Source organism: Crocodylus porosus, unplaced genomic scaffold (genome assembly GCF_001723895.1).
Source record: "Crocodylus porosus isolate Cpor-Errol unplaced genomic scaffold, CroPor_comp1, whole genome shotgun sequence".
Lineage (NCBI taxonomy): Eukaryota > Metazoa > Chordata > Crocodylia > Crocodylidae > Crocodylus > Crocodylus porosus.
Genome location: NW_017728917.1, coordinates 25,877,462 through 25,893,852, shown reverse-complemented (window position 1 = coordinate 25,893,852; position 16,391 = coordinate 25,877,462). Strand labels below are relative to the sequence as shown.

The window sequence follows — 16,391 nt, the reverse complement described above, 5'->3', positions numbered from 1 at the left end:
TGTTTTATTTTTCAAAGAGCCAGCAGCTGGGGCAGCCATTGAGAGCAGGTGGGGAATGGGGCCCATGCGATTCAGAGATTCAGCCAAATCACTGAATCAATTTGAGACAGTGATTCAAATCACCAAATCGCACTGTCCCCTGAATCGGCCAAATCCAAAATCGCATACTAGCCACTTCGCACAGGCCTAGTAAACAGCAACACCATTGAAGCGGTGCAAAAAAGGGCATTTAAGCTGCTTTAAAGACCAATTTGTGGTGTGTACAAAGGCCCTCACATACTAGGGAAATGTATTTAAACATTCAACACAGATTACATTATAGACAGGATGCAAAACTAACTGATCTGACCTAAGGTGGCTAAAGTGAACATAGAATTAGAGTTGAAAGGGACATCAAGGGGCATCTAATCTAACCTACTACACATTTGCAGGATTTGCTGTTTCTATACCATCCAAGACAGATGTCTACCTAAGTCCCTTTCTGAAAGCCTCAAAAGGGAATATTTTACAACTTAAAAAGTAACTTGTTTCATTTTCCTACCATTAGAGTTAACCTAAATGTGTACTGCTGTTGTTAAATCCATTGCATTCTGTCCTGCCCTCTGCAGCAAGGGACAACAATTTTTTACCATCTTCTTTATGGAGGCTTTTCAGACATTTGAAAACTGGTGTCATGTCTATCTCCCTTTCACCATATAACACATACCAAATCCCTCCAAACTTTAATGGTTTGTATGCCAACCTCTTTGTCATTGTTGTTCACCTCTAAACTATCTTGACGATCTCTACATTCTTCTTCCCCAAATGGCACACTACTTCAACTGAGGACTAACCAGCCAAGTACAGGCAGTCCTCAACTTAAGACATTCCAAGTTGCAATGAAAGGCACTTACAACATTTATAAACTGACACCCTGTTTTGATTTCCTGATGTTGGTTTCAACTTTATGATGCTTGATTTGATGCCACGCCACGCCAGCAAACAAGTTCCCTGGTCACCCATCTCGCTGGAGAACATCTGTCCAAGCTTCCTTGGATACTTTCTTTGAAAGACAAAACCTGCAGCCATGACTCCTGAGAAGACTCAAGCCAAGAGCTCTTCAAAAAGTCCAGCAAAGTGACCTCAGAGAAGTCCTTCTAAAATCAATATGATTGCTATTTACAATATAAATCCATTAATGTCACTATATTACTCATCTACAATTGATTGATTACAAAATTCTGGGGCTTTTTTTGGGTGAAAATAGGATATCAGGCCTTGGTTCAGGAACCAGTCCCCCATTTATAACATTGTTCCTAAGGGAAAGTTGGTTCCGAGTCATGACGTGTCATTTGCTTATATGACATGGAAAGGAAATGCAAGGCAGCATCATGTTGCTGATTCAGGGTGAATTGGCAATTTGTTATAATCCCTAGATCCCTCCTGCCAGTGCATTTAGTTTCTCTTCCCTACAGTACCTTGTCTTTGCTGAATTTCATTCGTTGCCTCTAGCCCAGCTCTCCAATTCATGCAGATCCATGTGAATTCTAATCTTTATCCTCCACTCCTAGTTTTGTGTCATGGGCAGATCTGGTTAGTGTGCTCTCTTTATACATCTAAATCATTAATAAAAATGCTAACTACCAGAAGATTCAAAAGAGACTCCTAGGGAACCTTGACTGAGGCCTCCTGATAGTCTACCATTAAGTTACTTTTTGCTTGCAGTTATTCAAGTAACTATTAGGGGCCTACTCACGGATTTTGTAGAAAATGCAAAAATCCAGCACCGCTCACAAAAATCAGACAATGCCTGTGAATCTGAGGGGAAATAACCTTACTGAAAATGAAATGCTGGTGGCTCCCCAGAGGGAGTCAGCAGTCCTTATGGCTGCTGCACAGCCTGCTGGGGGGAGAAGGGGCATGGAGTGGCTCTGCCAGGATGAACCTGGGAAAATGGTGGCCACCCCCATGATCTGCCCAAAAAATTGACCGCCTCCCTCCTCGATTTGGGTAGACCCCTACCACATATATCTATCTAATGGCAATTCTCTCATACACATGACGACATTTTTACAGTTAACTTATGAGAAACGCATGTGGGACTGTCAAAAGCCTGACTAAAGTCCAGATATATTATGTTGACTGCATTGCCCCTTATCCACCAAATTAGCTACTCTGTCACTGAACTACTGCTGGGGACTTTTAAGTTGACTATTTTATAATTTGCTTCCCAGGAATGAATTCACAGCGACTGGTCTATGTTTACATAGCCATCTCACTCACTGGGGGCAAAGAATGTGAACTGCCTTAAGATCAAACTCAAGCAATCGATGGAACAGCAGGCAGTACAGTGGGCTAGGGAATTCTTGGTCCAGCAGTCTGCACAGGGTGTATGCAATCTCTGCATTGCAGCATAGGAGATAACTCTCCTCCCGTGTGGTGGGGGCCTGGCAACCTTATGGTCTAAGGCTTTGGATGGTTACCTGCAGGGTCCAGAAAAAAAAAATCATCTCAGGATGATTAAGCATTTGGGTGTGGGGTTTTTGGCCTTTTTTGTTTGGTTGTTTATTTTTGGAGTGGGGATGTAGAAAGGTGTTGTTTTGCCTTCCTCTGAAGCACTAGACATTGACCAGAGGTAATGCTAGGAGATTGTTTTGACCCAAGGATGTGATCTAGTTGGAAGACTTCAACTCTTCTACTCAGGGTCATTCCGATTACGTTTGAAGTCAAAAAGAAACTTCCTCTAGGTCATACTGGTAAGGATGTGGGGTGTTCTGCTCTGCTCAGCAACACAGGGTGCAGACTTCTTCCTAGGATCCTACAGGCACATATTAATGAATTATTTCTCTGCCACTGCAGTGACAGGCCATTGGCAGTAACCATCTCCCTTCCTATTACCTATAGCATATCAGAGAACAATCCTGATGTTTATGGTTTTGAGCCTTATAGTTGTGAAGGTATGAAGTGCGGGTTTGGCTAAACGGTTCTTTGTGAATGGGGGCTCCTTCCATTCCCATGTTCCAATGTAAAAAACCTTTTGCCTCATCTCTTGCCAGCTGCACTTCAAGTTTTGTCATTGCTTGCCCAATTGTGTTCCTATACATTTGTGCCATTCTTCTGTATACTTCCTCTCTGATGCTCCTTTTCCCCACATTAGCTATATGAAAATCAAGAGATGCAGGCAGCCAAAAATGGTCCTTGTATAATTACACTGGTCTCTTATAGTTCTCATCTTCTGTATTAGGAAAGCCTCATGTTGAGCCTCCAATATTACAGCCATAGAAGCTTCTAGCCTTGTTGGAGTACTGAATTTTTTAATTTGTCTATTCAAGCAATGTTATCTATTGCTCTGAGTTGACTGAAATCTGCCTTTTTCAAGTCCTGGATCTTTGTTTTGCTCGTCTTATGTTTTCCCTTCCTTAAAGTCATAAGTTCTATTATATCATGATTTCCCCCAAAATTTGAGGACCTCCATGTTTGTAAAATAAACCTAAATGCAGTCATGCTCCATGTTGTAACTGAGTTACATAAACAGAATAAGAAAACCAGCATAAAAGCTCATCTCCAAATCCAAACCTCCTGCAGCTCAGTTCCCTCGACTGTGGAATGGAAACTCCTCCTTTCCAGCTTCCCCAACCTCTCACATTCTTAAGTCAATATAAAATGCTACAGAGAAACTGATCTTCCTGTCCTGATCCTGAGGCTATGTCAATTCCCTCTCCCATAATCTATGCTCCCTTTAAGCACTTCCTAACTACTTCAAGTTTTCTACAGCTCCACTCCTTCCATGGATTAACCCTTTTTTCTACATGCCCTCCCTTTTGTAAAAAACACTTGCCATACATTTCTTCCCTTAATTAACTCTCTCGCATGGCTTTTCACACTGCTCCACATAATAGGAACAAGTCACACTCTGCCAGATCACCTCAATACTACCAGCATTCTCTTTTCCATGACCGTCTCCTGCTGGGCCTGTATACTCTCAAACAATAACTTACCAGTTAAATACATACATATGAATAAGCAAGAGACAAGCTACTGTAATTATGAAAATAGATGTCTACAAAAAGCTAAACAACACCCGCCCCTTGCTTCTCCATTTCCTCTGCCTGTTGTCTTTTCTTAGTAAAAGAAGTGTAAAAGGCTTTTCACACCAAAGTTTCTAGACAGCCTCTGTGAAATGCAAAATGATTTTAGTCTTTATCATTATTTATGGCCAACTTCCATAGTCAGTTCCAAATTTACAGAGGCTAGATGATTTTCCCTTTAATCATCTCTTGGTGGGAAAAGCATCATCACCTTAATATCTTTCTGTTCTAGTATACTAACCAAACGGAATTTCCTGAGCAGGATATGGCCGTTGCTGAGCAGAACTGGGATGTCTGTATATAAGGACTCATTGCCTCCCTTTTTTCCAGTCACTGGACAAGTAAAGATTAAGAAGTATTAGGAAGTACTAAGAACTTGCATCAAATCATTTTGCTATTAGTCTGAGTGTCAGATGGGGTGGAAATAATATCTGAAGAGTGTGCTTGCACACATCTTACAACAGTTCCATTATTCCTAAAAGCCAATGGACATGGGGGAAAAAATGGACAACCATCCTTCCCCCTCTGCACACTTCCAACTAATTCAGAATGCCCACTTCCTAGACAGCCAGCTAAAGAAAACTCAAGCTCATACAAGATGGATTAATGTTTGAGGTGCAAACATTGTCTTTGATCCTCCATAAAGAAAGGTTACAGGGGCACAAGTTGCAAGCAGATGTTCTAGCCCTCTGTTGCGCTCCAAGTATCCAAAAATGTTGCCACAACTAAAGGTATTCATAGTTTGTGATACCTAGTAGGGAAGGACATCTATTTGCTTATTGTATGGCCTGGGAATCCCATGGCAGGGCATCCCCAGGGCTGCCATATCAGGCTGCTACCCCGCAACTTGATGGCTCAGTACCTAGGGCTGCTGTCCTGCAGAATTGGACCACTGAAGCTCCAGGAGCAACAGGGGCCTGACCCTGAAAGACAGCAGCCTTGGGCAATGCCTGTGTAAATGCCAGTGAAGTGGCACATGCCAGCACAGCTGATCCTGCTCCAAAGGCACTGCCTGTTTACATCCCTCAGCAGAGAGGCTTTAAAAGCACAGCATATCAGTGACAAGGAAAGCTGCACATTTCACAGAGCAAATCGGCTACAGACCCAAATATTTATTTACCTTTTTGTTCACAGCTTTCCTCTCTGATTGTTTCTCTTAAATGTCATTTACAGCTAATGAAAGCAAGCAAGCGGAGAGTGCTGGTCATCTAGGAGATAGATGCATTTACCTTTAGAACATTCAACATTTCTCACAAGTCAGACAGCGTGTCTACTTCTGTGTCATGGGCAGTTTTGGTACTGCAAGGACTGCAATTTAAATACTTGTCCAAACATAAATTAGCATTACTGAAAATATTCATATGAGGTCTTTTGACATAAAAACCCACTAATTATCTCCCTTCACATTTTAACACACAGGGTTTGATAGCCAGAATACAAGTATATTTCTTGACTGAAATTTCTTCAAGAAGTGTTCACAGAAGATACCTTACCTTAATACAACTAAAAATCTGAACTTATTTGAAAATGGCAAAGTGCATCAACTGTTTCTATGTCATATCCATCATGAAAGGCAATGTTGTTTGTTTTACCACAGAAATTCTCACATCAGAAAAAATAAGCCACTCATTTCCCCCCTGGGAATGGGAAGTTAAGTGTCCCTCTGCCATGTCAATCATCTGTATCAATGACCACGTTTCTGACCAGAGAGAGAAATAACAACACTACAAGTGGTTTTACAACTGCTCAGGCAGGGCAATCAACATTTCAAAATGTCTCTTTACCCGTTTTTTTTTATAACTATTTCATGTATATAGGAAATAAGTTACCTAGGACAATAAAAAGACCCTTAATGGCAACAGAGATATTGCTTCAGCCACACACACACACACAACTTCTCCTCATCCTCTAGAATGAAAGACAGTAGATCTTACCTTCATACATATACCCTAAAATCATGCAAGTAACTCTTAATAACAACCCTTGAGTGTAAAAAAAAAAAACCCAAAAAACTCCAAACTAGTGCCTGGGGAGGATGTACAAATGTTAAATAAGAGTCTTAGTAGTCCCAACAGTTGGTCCTAATGTTACATCAGCTCAATTTTCTGTCTTTCCTTCCCTTCCCCTGTTCCTTCCCTTCAGCTGTCTAAGACAGTCACTCTCAGCAGGGGCCCTGTGAGACCCTTGCTGGTTTGCCATGGTACAGATCCCATTGCAGCCAGGTGGAAAGGCATGTCTCCTGAAGAGCCAGACTGGAAAGCAGCTGTGGCTGCAGCATGCACCCTTCATACAGCCAACCCCACATCTTCCTCCTAGAAACAGAGTGCACTAGGCAGTGGGACTATCCTGTGCTCCTCTGTTTCTGGGAGGAACATGCAGCATAGGTACCAGGAAGGGCTGTGGCAAGGACACGCATTTCAGCCAGAGCCCCTCACACTGCCTGGCTAGAGGAACCAAATGTATGGACATTCAGGGCAGTATAACCACCCTCCTTCCTCCTCTCCCTCCCCAGAGGGCACAGGGGAGTTTTGCTGCCTGGGTCATGAAATTCCTTATTTATGCTCCTGCTCTTGCCTGCTTTAGGTTTAGCAGATATCCCTAACAGGCAGGAGCATGAGGTAACACCCTTGTTGAGAAGCAGAGGAGAGCTGAGCAGTGCAACAGCAGCTCTCATTCAGAGATGCTGACAAACTCAAAAAAATTGTGGAGGGGTGACCTGACTTTTAAAAAAGTTGAGAACCACTGCCTTAGAAGTTTATTTTATGCTAGAGTCCAAAGGGATCATTTAGTCTGATCTCCTGTACATCACAGGTCATAGAATTTCATCCAGTTACCATTGCTGGGTCCAATCTCTTATTTTTCTAGAGCAAGTATCCACTTATGAAAAGGTGGAGGCACAAACACCAACAATGCCTGACCCCCAATGCTATTTGCCTCCTGACAACCTCCCCATCAAAACCACATCTACAGCCATGTTTTTGGCAAATATGACTGGAATTGTTTCACAGCTCCGAGTGGCAGTCCCAGGCTTTGAGCCACCTTTGTATCCCAGAGAATTCTATGCAGCTATTAATATGAGCATAGCCAATGTCAATCAATGCAATCAAAAGATGCTTTAGTTCAGTGGGGGCCAAACTTTTTGGCAGGCATATCACAAATTAGCCGTATGTACCATTTGGAACAGCTCTTTATTACATACAGAACTTGTATACAGTCATTTACGGTAAGAAGTTTTGTTGCTGTCCTTGCAGGGGTCTTGTAGCTGAATGCCCCTGTTCCCTGACCCAGAAGTTCCTGCTGACTGCACCCGAAGTCTCATGGGATAACATTTCCTGGACACTGTGTGTCCAGGAAGAGAACTATTACAAACTCAAACTAACATATCTCAATTAATCTCTGGCTGTTTCAGCAATCTTTCAGCTCTACTGTATTGGAGCCCCACTTTGTCTATGTTCTTATCTGCCCAGAATTACTGTGCAGTCACATGCAGCTCCTGGAGCTCCTAACACCTAGACTATCTGCACATTAACACCTAAAATCAGTTTTAAACACTCGTTATACCATTCAATACATACCAAAGTTATGCCATTCCAGGAAAGGATTCTCTCTGATGTGCGTTATATAGCTCATGTTATGTTAAGGTGTAGCCACTCTAGACTACATCTTTGCCTTCCCTGCTCTCCCTCCCCAATACCACATATCCCTGGTCCCTGGCCCCCCCCCCCCGCCACTTGTAGCTGCCTGTGCTGTCTGCCCTGGGTGAGCAGGCAGGTAAGAGCTAACTTGCCTGCCCAGACACTGCCACCTTTGCTACTGCTCTCTGGTTTGGCTCAGCCCAGTGAAGAGCAGGACCCCAGTAGGAGCAGCTATGGCCAGGGCAGGCAGGTAGGTTACCCCTTCCTTGTCTGATCCCCTGGGACAGAAACCATGGACAGCTACAAGTAAGTGGGAAGGACCCCAAGGGGCAGGAGGGAAACTGGGAACAGCTGGGGAGAGGAGGGGTTCTTACCTTTCAGTCCTGAAGGCTCTTGCTGGCCTTAACATACAACTGCTCCTTGAGCTAGCACTAACACCCAGCAACAGTTGTGCAGCTCAGAGTAACATGTAACAAGGCCCTCAGTCTCCTTGTAAATTAGTTTCAAGTGGTGTCTGTTTCTATATCACTCATATCATCCACATTGTTTGGTATTCTCAGAAGATGTTTTGGATTCCTTCTTAACATCTATCCTTCATCTGTGCTTACCAAATATGAGTGAGGTGGTGACTTTGATTACTGTAGCTTTAACTGGTCAGTGTCCCTTCTGCCAAATTCACACAGAATCTTTGTGGGGTTTTTTTTCTTTTAGCTGTGGAAGTAGCTTTGTAATCCTGCATCCGATTATACTTTCCTGGGCTTTTCCAAACTATCAGACTCCTGTGTTACCCTTTTCTTTCCCTGTCAGGGAGTCAAGTTCTTATGTCTGGTGTAGAAGAGACAGGCAGGTGACTTTCCATTGCAATGGCTTAGCTCTGTAGCTGAGTAGTGCCAAGTAGGGATCTTCTCTGTCCTCCTCTGTTCTTTTGAGAAGGTTCTTCAGAATGCATACTCCACATCCTGCCAATCCACTGCCTAAGGTCAGACAATTGAGCATAGTCAAAATTCCCTATTCTTGAACTGTGGTCCATCGTCAGTAATAGCATTCTTGGAATTCTATGGTGTGCAAATAGATTTAATATGCTTGACAACTGTTGCTGTGGTATTTTCAAGCATTACTGCTTCTGGGAAATTAGTATAGTAGTCAGTTAACATATTCCAAAACTGAATTGGTCAATTCTTACCTTATTTCATGGAACATAAGTTGCGCATGGGGTATCTTTTGTTTTTTGCTGGATATCCCTGTATATCTGACATGTTTCACACCCTCCTACCCGGAGCTGTCCCTAGGGGTATGTGGGGCCCGGGACATATCAGCCCATGTGGGGCTGGGGCGTGGTGAGCAACTGGAGAGCAGCCTGGGATGGGGGAGTGGTCAGAGCATGGAGGTGGCAGTACAGGGCAGGGCCCGTACAGCACTGTCCATGGGACCTCCCAAATTGCAGGGCCCAGAGCAATTGCCTCCGATTCACTGCCCTTCCCAGGGAAAGCCTGGGTCTTGCCATGTCTTCAATGGCACTATTCATCCATGGCTAAAAGACAACAACATCTCTGGCTCTTTTTTCGTTTGTTCATTTCCAAATGTCCTTCAGATACTCGCTCCAAAAATTTTCCCCTCTCATTACTGCAGGAAATCACCAACCCATGTACCTTTCATTATAGCCTTTCACAGATGCTTTAGATTCTCTCACTTTTACGAGTCCCTTGCACCTCTCTATTTCAGTTTCTGTGATTACATTTACTTGTGGCTAGATAACATAAGTGTCATTTGGCTGTACTTTAATTAGCCAATCTTTTGAGCTTTTGGGCTCTTAAATCATGCTTACTTATGCACAGCTTTTTCTCCTTACTAGAGTTCATTTCTGCACTTATTCTATACACGTTCTTACTTTTGCTGCACATTTTAGTGTAATGGTTCAGTTTATTACAGCTTGTACATTTTGCTCAAATGCTAGGACTTTCCTACACTCATGCTGGTTTCCACATCGCTGACACTATGCATGCCCAGATTAAATTCTGGTGGACTTCTGATAGATCAGTGATGGAATTTCATTTTCTTCTATGTCTCTCTCTAGCCTTTTCCCTTGTGTTTCTGCTTCTTCTGCAGAGTGACATATACATATTGCTTATTTTAATGTCCGGTCCTTTTCTCATAATAATTGCATGTGATCTTTTTCATTACATTATTCCAGGATTATCTGGCCTTTAAATGACAAGGTGTACAAATCTTCTGTATTCACAGGACTGACTTTTTAGTTTTACATCTGTGACAAATTCTTCCACTGTTTCTCCTTCCTTTTGTGTTCTCATCTCGAACATCTCTTACAAGTAATATTTTTTCTAGGATCATAATGATCGACAAAAATTTTAATCATTTCTGCAAGGCTTTTACTTAAACTCTGTAGCAGTCATTTCTGTGTTACCTCTTTCACTAGGTCTTCCAGCATGCTGGGTCTTCTGCTTCTGGAGACTTGTAATCGGGAACAACTCTTATATACAGAACTTGTATACAGCTATTTACCAGTAAAAGATAATGGTTTTGTTGCTGTTATTGCAAGGGTCTTTTAGCAGACTGTCCCTGTTCCCTAATCCAGAAGTTCCTACTGAGAATTCTCACCCAGAGTCTCATGAGATTACATGAGGACTTACTCTGTATCACATGCTGCCCTCTGAGTGTCAAATCTGCCTCTGTGCTCTCTGCTTCCTATTCTGTGCTCCCTGCCTGATCTGCCACTGGGCTGCTTGTCCCCTCCCCAATCTGTTGCATGCCACACAGACCACGGGGGCTGCCTGTGGCACCATGCTGCAGATTAGCCACCCTACTCTAGCTTAAGGCAGTCTGGAGAAGACTGCCTGTGATCTACTCTGCTTTCTGCTATGGGAACTTGCCACCTGACCCAACCCTGCTCCCAGCATACCCACACTGCGGGGTACATCTATTCAGCACAGCAACTGCCCTGGGGGATTCTCCTTGGTATAATGTATGGCTTTTGTAGCTTCTGTAGATCAGCATCATGAGAGGTGGGGTAGTGGAGGAATACTTCCCCGTGTTTAATTTAAGCTTGCCTTCTGCCCCCCCACACACTTTTTTTCTTCCTTTTTTAGTAATTTCTTCTAAGACTTTCTCTCTGTGTTACTTCCTTAGATAACAATCCCTTTTCAGAAGGAACAGACACCAAAACATGTTTTATCTAGAATACTGCTGCTCTCTCCAAGCTATGTGCCATCACTAGGATGGCATATGGAACCTTGGTGTTGTGCTCTGCTCAAAACCAGCACAGGGGAAAATTAAAGAAAATTCCTTGCCTGATATTACAAAGCATAAGACAAAGTAAAATAGTTACCCAGATTCCAGCTGAGTTAAATATAATAAACACAACTCCACTAACATCTCTTACTTCTACTGAAAATCTCAGCAAAGAGGCTTTCTAATTGCAAGTCCTCTTTCCTCATTAACATCTCAACTGAAAGATAGACTGTCAGCATCTTTGTATCTTCCAAATCACTTCCTAAAGAGCACTTTGGAATCTCCCATCTTAAAGCTGACCAAAATAGTAAGCCACCTTAGTCTGTGATGACTAAGCAGACGCAGCATAATTGCCAAACAATCTCTTTTACAGTGTTCACATCATCACTATAGAGGGGAATTATTACAAACAATTTTGTTAAACTAGAGCCACTGAATAGAAAAGTTATTTTTTTAAATAGCTTAGACGTATATATACTTTCCTCCTTAAATTACTTTTCAAGCTATAGTATTACACATTTCCATTTTTTTCCATGTAACCAAGCCAGTGCAATTCTTGGACATGGGGTTGTACAGTTCCTACCATAATAGGATATCAATTTATGGGGCCTCAGGACACTGCAACACATAATTTTCAAGACACAGACACAGGCATTCTTTGCCCCCTTGTCTAGTTATAACTGCTAGAAGACGTGCCTATACAATTTCCACAGTTCTTTTTCCCTTTTCTTCACTGCTCTAGATTTTTTCCCCCTCCTAGATTCAATTTTCAGCCTTAATAGCAAGACAAAGCAAAAATAACTGGTCCATGAAATGACAAAACAGCATAGGCCAGAAAGAATTGTGAACCAGGCATAAGGTGTTTCTGTGTTTATGCATTTCCTAAAATGTTTATGCCTACAACGATTTAGCTCAAGATCTTTTCTCAAGACCTCCACTCAGTCATGAAAACTAGTGCTGTGTCCACACACAGATGGAGGCAGATGTGTGTCAGGATAGCTCCTGCCACAGGGAGTAAATATGGACTAATGGGAAGGAGAGACTAGTGTTTCTATTCCCCTAATTTATCTTGGGTCACCTCGGTGACATTGAGAACATAGTTCTGCAGAGCAGGTAGGTCTCAAAAGGTTCATGTGACTGCTACTGCACAGCTCAACCAGAAAGGGGAACAAGAGCTCCAGCTGTTGCCCTTCTCATTTTTAAGGCAGGAGTATACACAGAGTCTGTACCAGAATGAAGGCCGACAGTATGCTGCCACTAGCCTGTCAGTCACTCTATCTAAGGAAAAATTAATAGTAAACACTGAAAAGGAGACACAGAACTCCTGCAGGAATAAAAACTCAAGTCAAGCAATATGTTGATTACCAGACAGTATGTTGCTATCTCTCTGAACAACTGATTAGCCGTTCTTGTTTAAAAACACGAATAATACATATTTTGGTCTCTAAAACTGCCAAGGTTAATTCCAAAAGAAAAAAAAATCTATGTATTTAGTGAAGTGACAAAAACATTTATCTGGAGTGTTTTAGTTTTTGTTCTCCTCCAAATATGAGCTCTGCAATGGATTTCAGACACAAAGCAAAATGTATGTTCTTCAAGGACTGTCACTTACGCCACATGTCTCATTCTGGATCTGCATGGGATTAGCCTTTGGCTCCATGTCTTGCCTTTTTTGGTTCTGCTTCAGTTGATTCAAAGAAGGTTTTGTCTGTGCAACTCCAACAGTCTTGCTTGTCCACTGATCCACCAGCTTGTGAAGATCATCTGTGAAAGTTCCTTTCTTGTTATTACTGTTGTTAGCTTGCACCTGGACCTGCAGAGTTGACTGTGGTAGGGGCTCAGGACACGTTACAAGACTATTTGTAGAGGATCCTAGAAAACCACACACAAAAAAGTGTCAACTGTGTCCTCACAAGTACACCATTTTGCTGCTTGATAAGTATTTATAATCTCCAATTCAAATATTGGGTCTTTTTTTCCCTTTATCCTCAGTCCTTTCTTTACATTTTTGCTTTAAGAAGTGGTCCAAATACAATTATGTGATTATATGGTCCATTTACACTTATGTGATGGGTATATGCTCCAAGAATTTGCTATCATAAGTTTATGGAGCTTTTTTCTACATGAACTCATTTACTAGCAGGGAGAGAAGGGATCACCCACTGAGAGCAATGCTAATGAAATATAGTTTAAAAAAGTATTTTTTAGATAAATCACCAGAACTGCAGTTTCTCATTTTTTGAGAGTGATACCTTCATTAGATCACATTAGCTGCACTTCTGTATAGTCTGATTTCAAATGACAATGAAAAATAAGCTCAGAGAACATAATGCAGGTTTCAAGTTGTTTAAAGATACTGCTCAGTTAGTAATGCTTCCAAGGCTACAGAAACTTAAGAGTCTTTGTCTGAGACTACTGAGGGTTCTTACTTTGGCATCTTTTATTTTTAAAATATGCACCTCAGCAGAGCAAATGCATAGGAAAAGGATAGCAAAAAAGGACACAACTGAGCTGTCAGTCTCTAATATATAGATGTGCATACAGCATCAGCACATGTGTTATCAATGAAATGGAGAATTTGATTATATAGTTAAAATATATATAACAGCAAAAACCATATGATGTATGCATGTGCTGAAGTTTTACTTCATAGCAATTTATTATATTAAATTTAGCACTGAACAGCAAGCAAAGTTCAGAGTTCAGTATCAATGGAAAACATTAAGAAAGTGTAATTGTTTAAAGATGCATTAAAAACCCCAAATACATTAAATTAAGCAAGGACCAGCTCTTCAAACAAAAAGTTCAGAGAATTGGAGTGAAATTATTCTCTTCACAAACACCAAAAGAAAGTATTTTTTTTTCCCCACTAACATGAATTTTCCAGCCAACAAAGTGCATTGCGAGTAAACCTACTAATATTTCTTTAGTCATATAAAATACCTACATCCACTTTTAAATGATCATGCATTCAACCTGCAGTATGGCATATATATAATTCCTGCCCACATTCTTTTAGAAAAGGGACCTGTGATAAAAATACATATTTTGATGATAAAGCTCTTTAATAAATGTTCTACTCATGCATCCCAAAAGGAATGAGACTGCTTTTAAGCTATAAATTCAGCCAGCAGCAAAACAGCAGTTTTAGACTAGACACAAACACTCTTATCTGGTTCTTGTTCAGCACAAATATAGAAAAATCACAATTCTCTTGAAGCATGCATCCTTTCCAAAGCATCACAGGACATGCACTGTTATGAAAAAGACACCTGCTTACAAGTCATACATGGTCTAATTTGATGTTAGCATAAGTGCAACAGCTGCTATTTAGTCAACTAGATTTTAGCCAGAAGTTCAAAAGAAAAGAAAAGAAAAGAAATCCATTTCATTTCATGCTAAATACGGAGAAACAAAAACGGGATAGTTACTACTACTGTGATCTTTGCCTAGACATAGTCGTTTCAGGGTGGACCCTACAAGGTAAAACGATACAAGACACACAGAGTTAGGCAAAACTAAACACAACTGGTTGGATGGACAAGCTTCTGTACTTTTAAGCAATCAAAAAGTAGTCATTATGCAAAGAGGAGCAGACAGAAAGTCAGCAGTTCAGGTGAGAAAAAGGGAGTCTAAATAACTGGGCAGCCCAAACCTATATTAATGTGCAGCCATACAAAACCTTTAAAGAGTATAATAGTGTGCCAAGAACAAGAGTCAGTAACTTGAAGATGCATTTTTAAATGACCTTGGCTTCCAAATAGGGAGCCTTGATTCCTACTCTATTTGTGCAGGAAATGATGTTAATTCAGTTTGCAATAGGATGCCAAAAATGCTTTCAGGAACAGGCAAAGCTAGTCTGGCTGCAAAGACAAACTGTAAAACAACCCCAAAAGTCTTGTTTTACAAGTCCAAAAAGATACATTGTTCTGCAGGTCTGAGGCCAATTTTAAAGTCAGTTTTGTAGTAGGATTTGTGTCTGAACGTGGAATTCTCAACTAAAAACATCACGAACTGGCTTCCCTTTCATATCTTTTTAAAAATACACAGTAGCAGATTTCATTTAATTTTATGTATTTTTCAGTGTTGCCATGTTACAGTCTACGTTTTATGTATTCAGCTGACTACACAGAATTATAATACTAAACATGTACAGATAGCCCTACAGGAATGTCAGTTATTGCCAGACATGAGCATCATTTCCTATGTCAATGTCAAATTTCCTGAAAGATATTTTGGACTTTGTTAAGAATAATCTCATTATGATAGCAAGGAGATGACCAGCTGGTGTGGGGTATGTAAAAATCTATTATACACAAGTACAAATGAGCAAAATTAGAGGGCAGGGCAGGGCAGAAACCCAGATACATACATAGTATGTGTGCTTTTCCTGCCTACTAGCATGGTATCAACACACAGAGCTATTGCAAAAGAGGTCCAGGTTTAAGCTAAATTCCAAGTTAACTCCAAATCAGTCTTTGAAGCAGATACAAAAGAGAATTCAGAGTTTGAGAAAGAGGAGAAAAGAGAAAGAAAAATGTTTGTGCTTTGATATGGGTGACATGAAGAAGAGAAAGGGAATCTTTAAAAAGAGATAATTTTCATTTCATCTAAGCACAGTTGAGTAATGCTGTTTAATTAGTGAGCAAAATCAGGAGAATGAGTGAGGTACTGTCAAAGTTGAGTTGTATATGCAGGCAAAGCTGGTATTTCAGTACTCAACTCTTAAATCTTAAAAATAGGTCACATATGCACATCACTGAAATAGAAGTTGGGTTATTTTTTTAAACCCCCTTTTTTTGCTCTCAAAGACTTCAGACATGTTTTACCTCATGCATCCCACCCCACAGTGAGCCAGAAGCTTGCCTCACGTAGGTGCCCTACTGGTATCAAAATTAGGCTGTCATTTTGTTGAATGTCTGGCAGCACTGTGTAAAGCAGATGGAAGTATTTTAATCCATTTGCGCTGCTGCCTTGAAAAAATAAAAGCCAGCAGTGAACTGCTACATGTGCTCAGATGCTGCAAATAATGGTGATAACAACAACGATAGCCCAAAGACGTAAGCTTACGTACAACTTGTGGGTCAGGTCAGCTCTAGAGCCCCTGATACTATCAGGGATTCCCACATGAGACAGTTCAGGAAATTCAGTGCCATTACTCCCATGTGCCAAGTTACTCACCTGCCTAAGGGTCTAAAAGACCAGGTCCTATTTAAACAAGACTATTAGAAAAGTAAACCATCAAATTTAGGTCCTAGGTCCCTGCCCCTCATGACACTTTCTCCCAAACACATCACTTGGAAGACACTTGAATGGAATATCCAAATAGAAAATTAATAGTCAGTCTCTCTCTCTCCCCCCCGCCCCCTTTTTTTTTTAAAAAGCTTTAAAGTAATCTCTATAGCTGGTTAAATCAAATTTAGTTGACCTCACATGAAATGCC

General features: G+C 41.1%; 1 protein-coding gene across 1 annotated transcript in view; it reads right to left on the bottom strand.

The window, feature by feature from the left end:
- Positions 1 to 16,391, bottom strand: part of WNK2 (WNK lysine deficient protein kinase 2) — a gene marked incomplete at its 5' end in the record, with an annotated part of 206,484 nt that overhangs the window by 16,787 nt on the left and 173,306 nt on the right. Inside the window, 2 exons of the mRNA XM_019537018.1 lie at positions 12,561 to 12,820; positions 14,380 to 14,424. Of these exons, the coding sequence (XP_019392563.1) occupies positions 12,561 to 12,820; positions 14,380 to 14,424 (305 nt within the window). The remainder of the gene's footprint in view (positions 1 to 12,560; positions 12,821 to 14,379; positions 14,425 to 16,391) is intronic.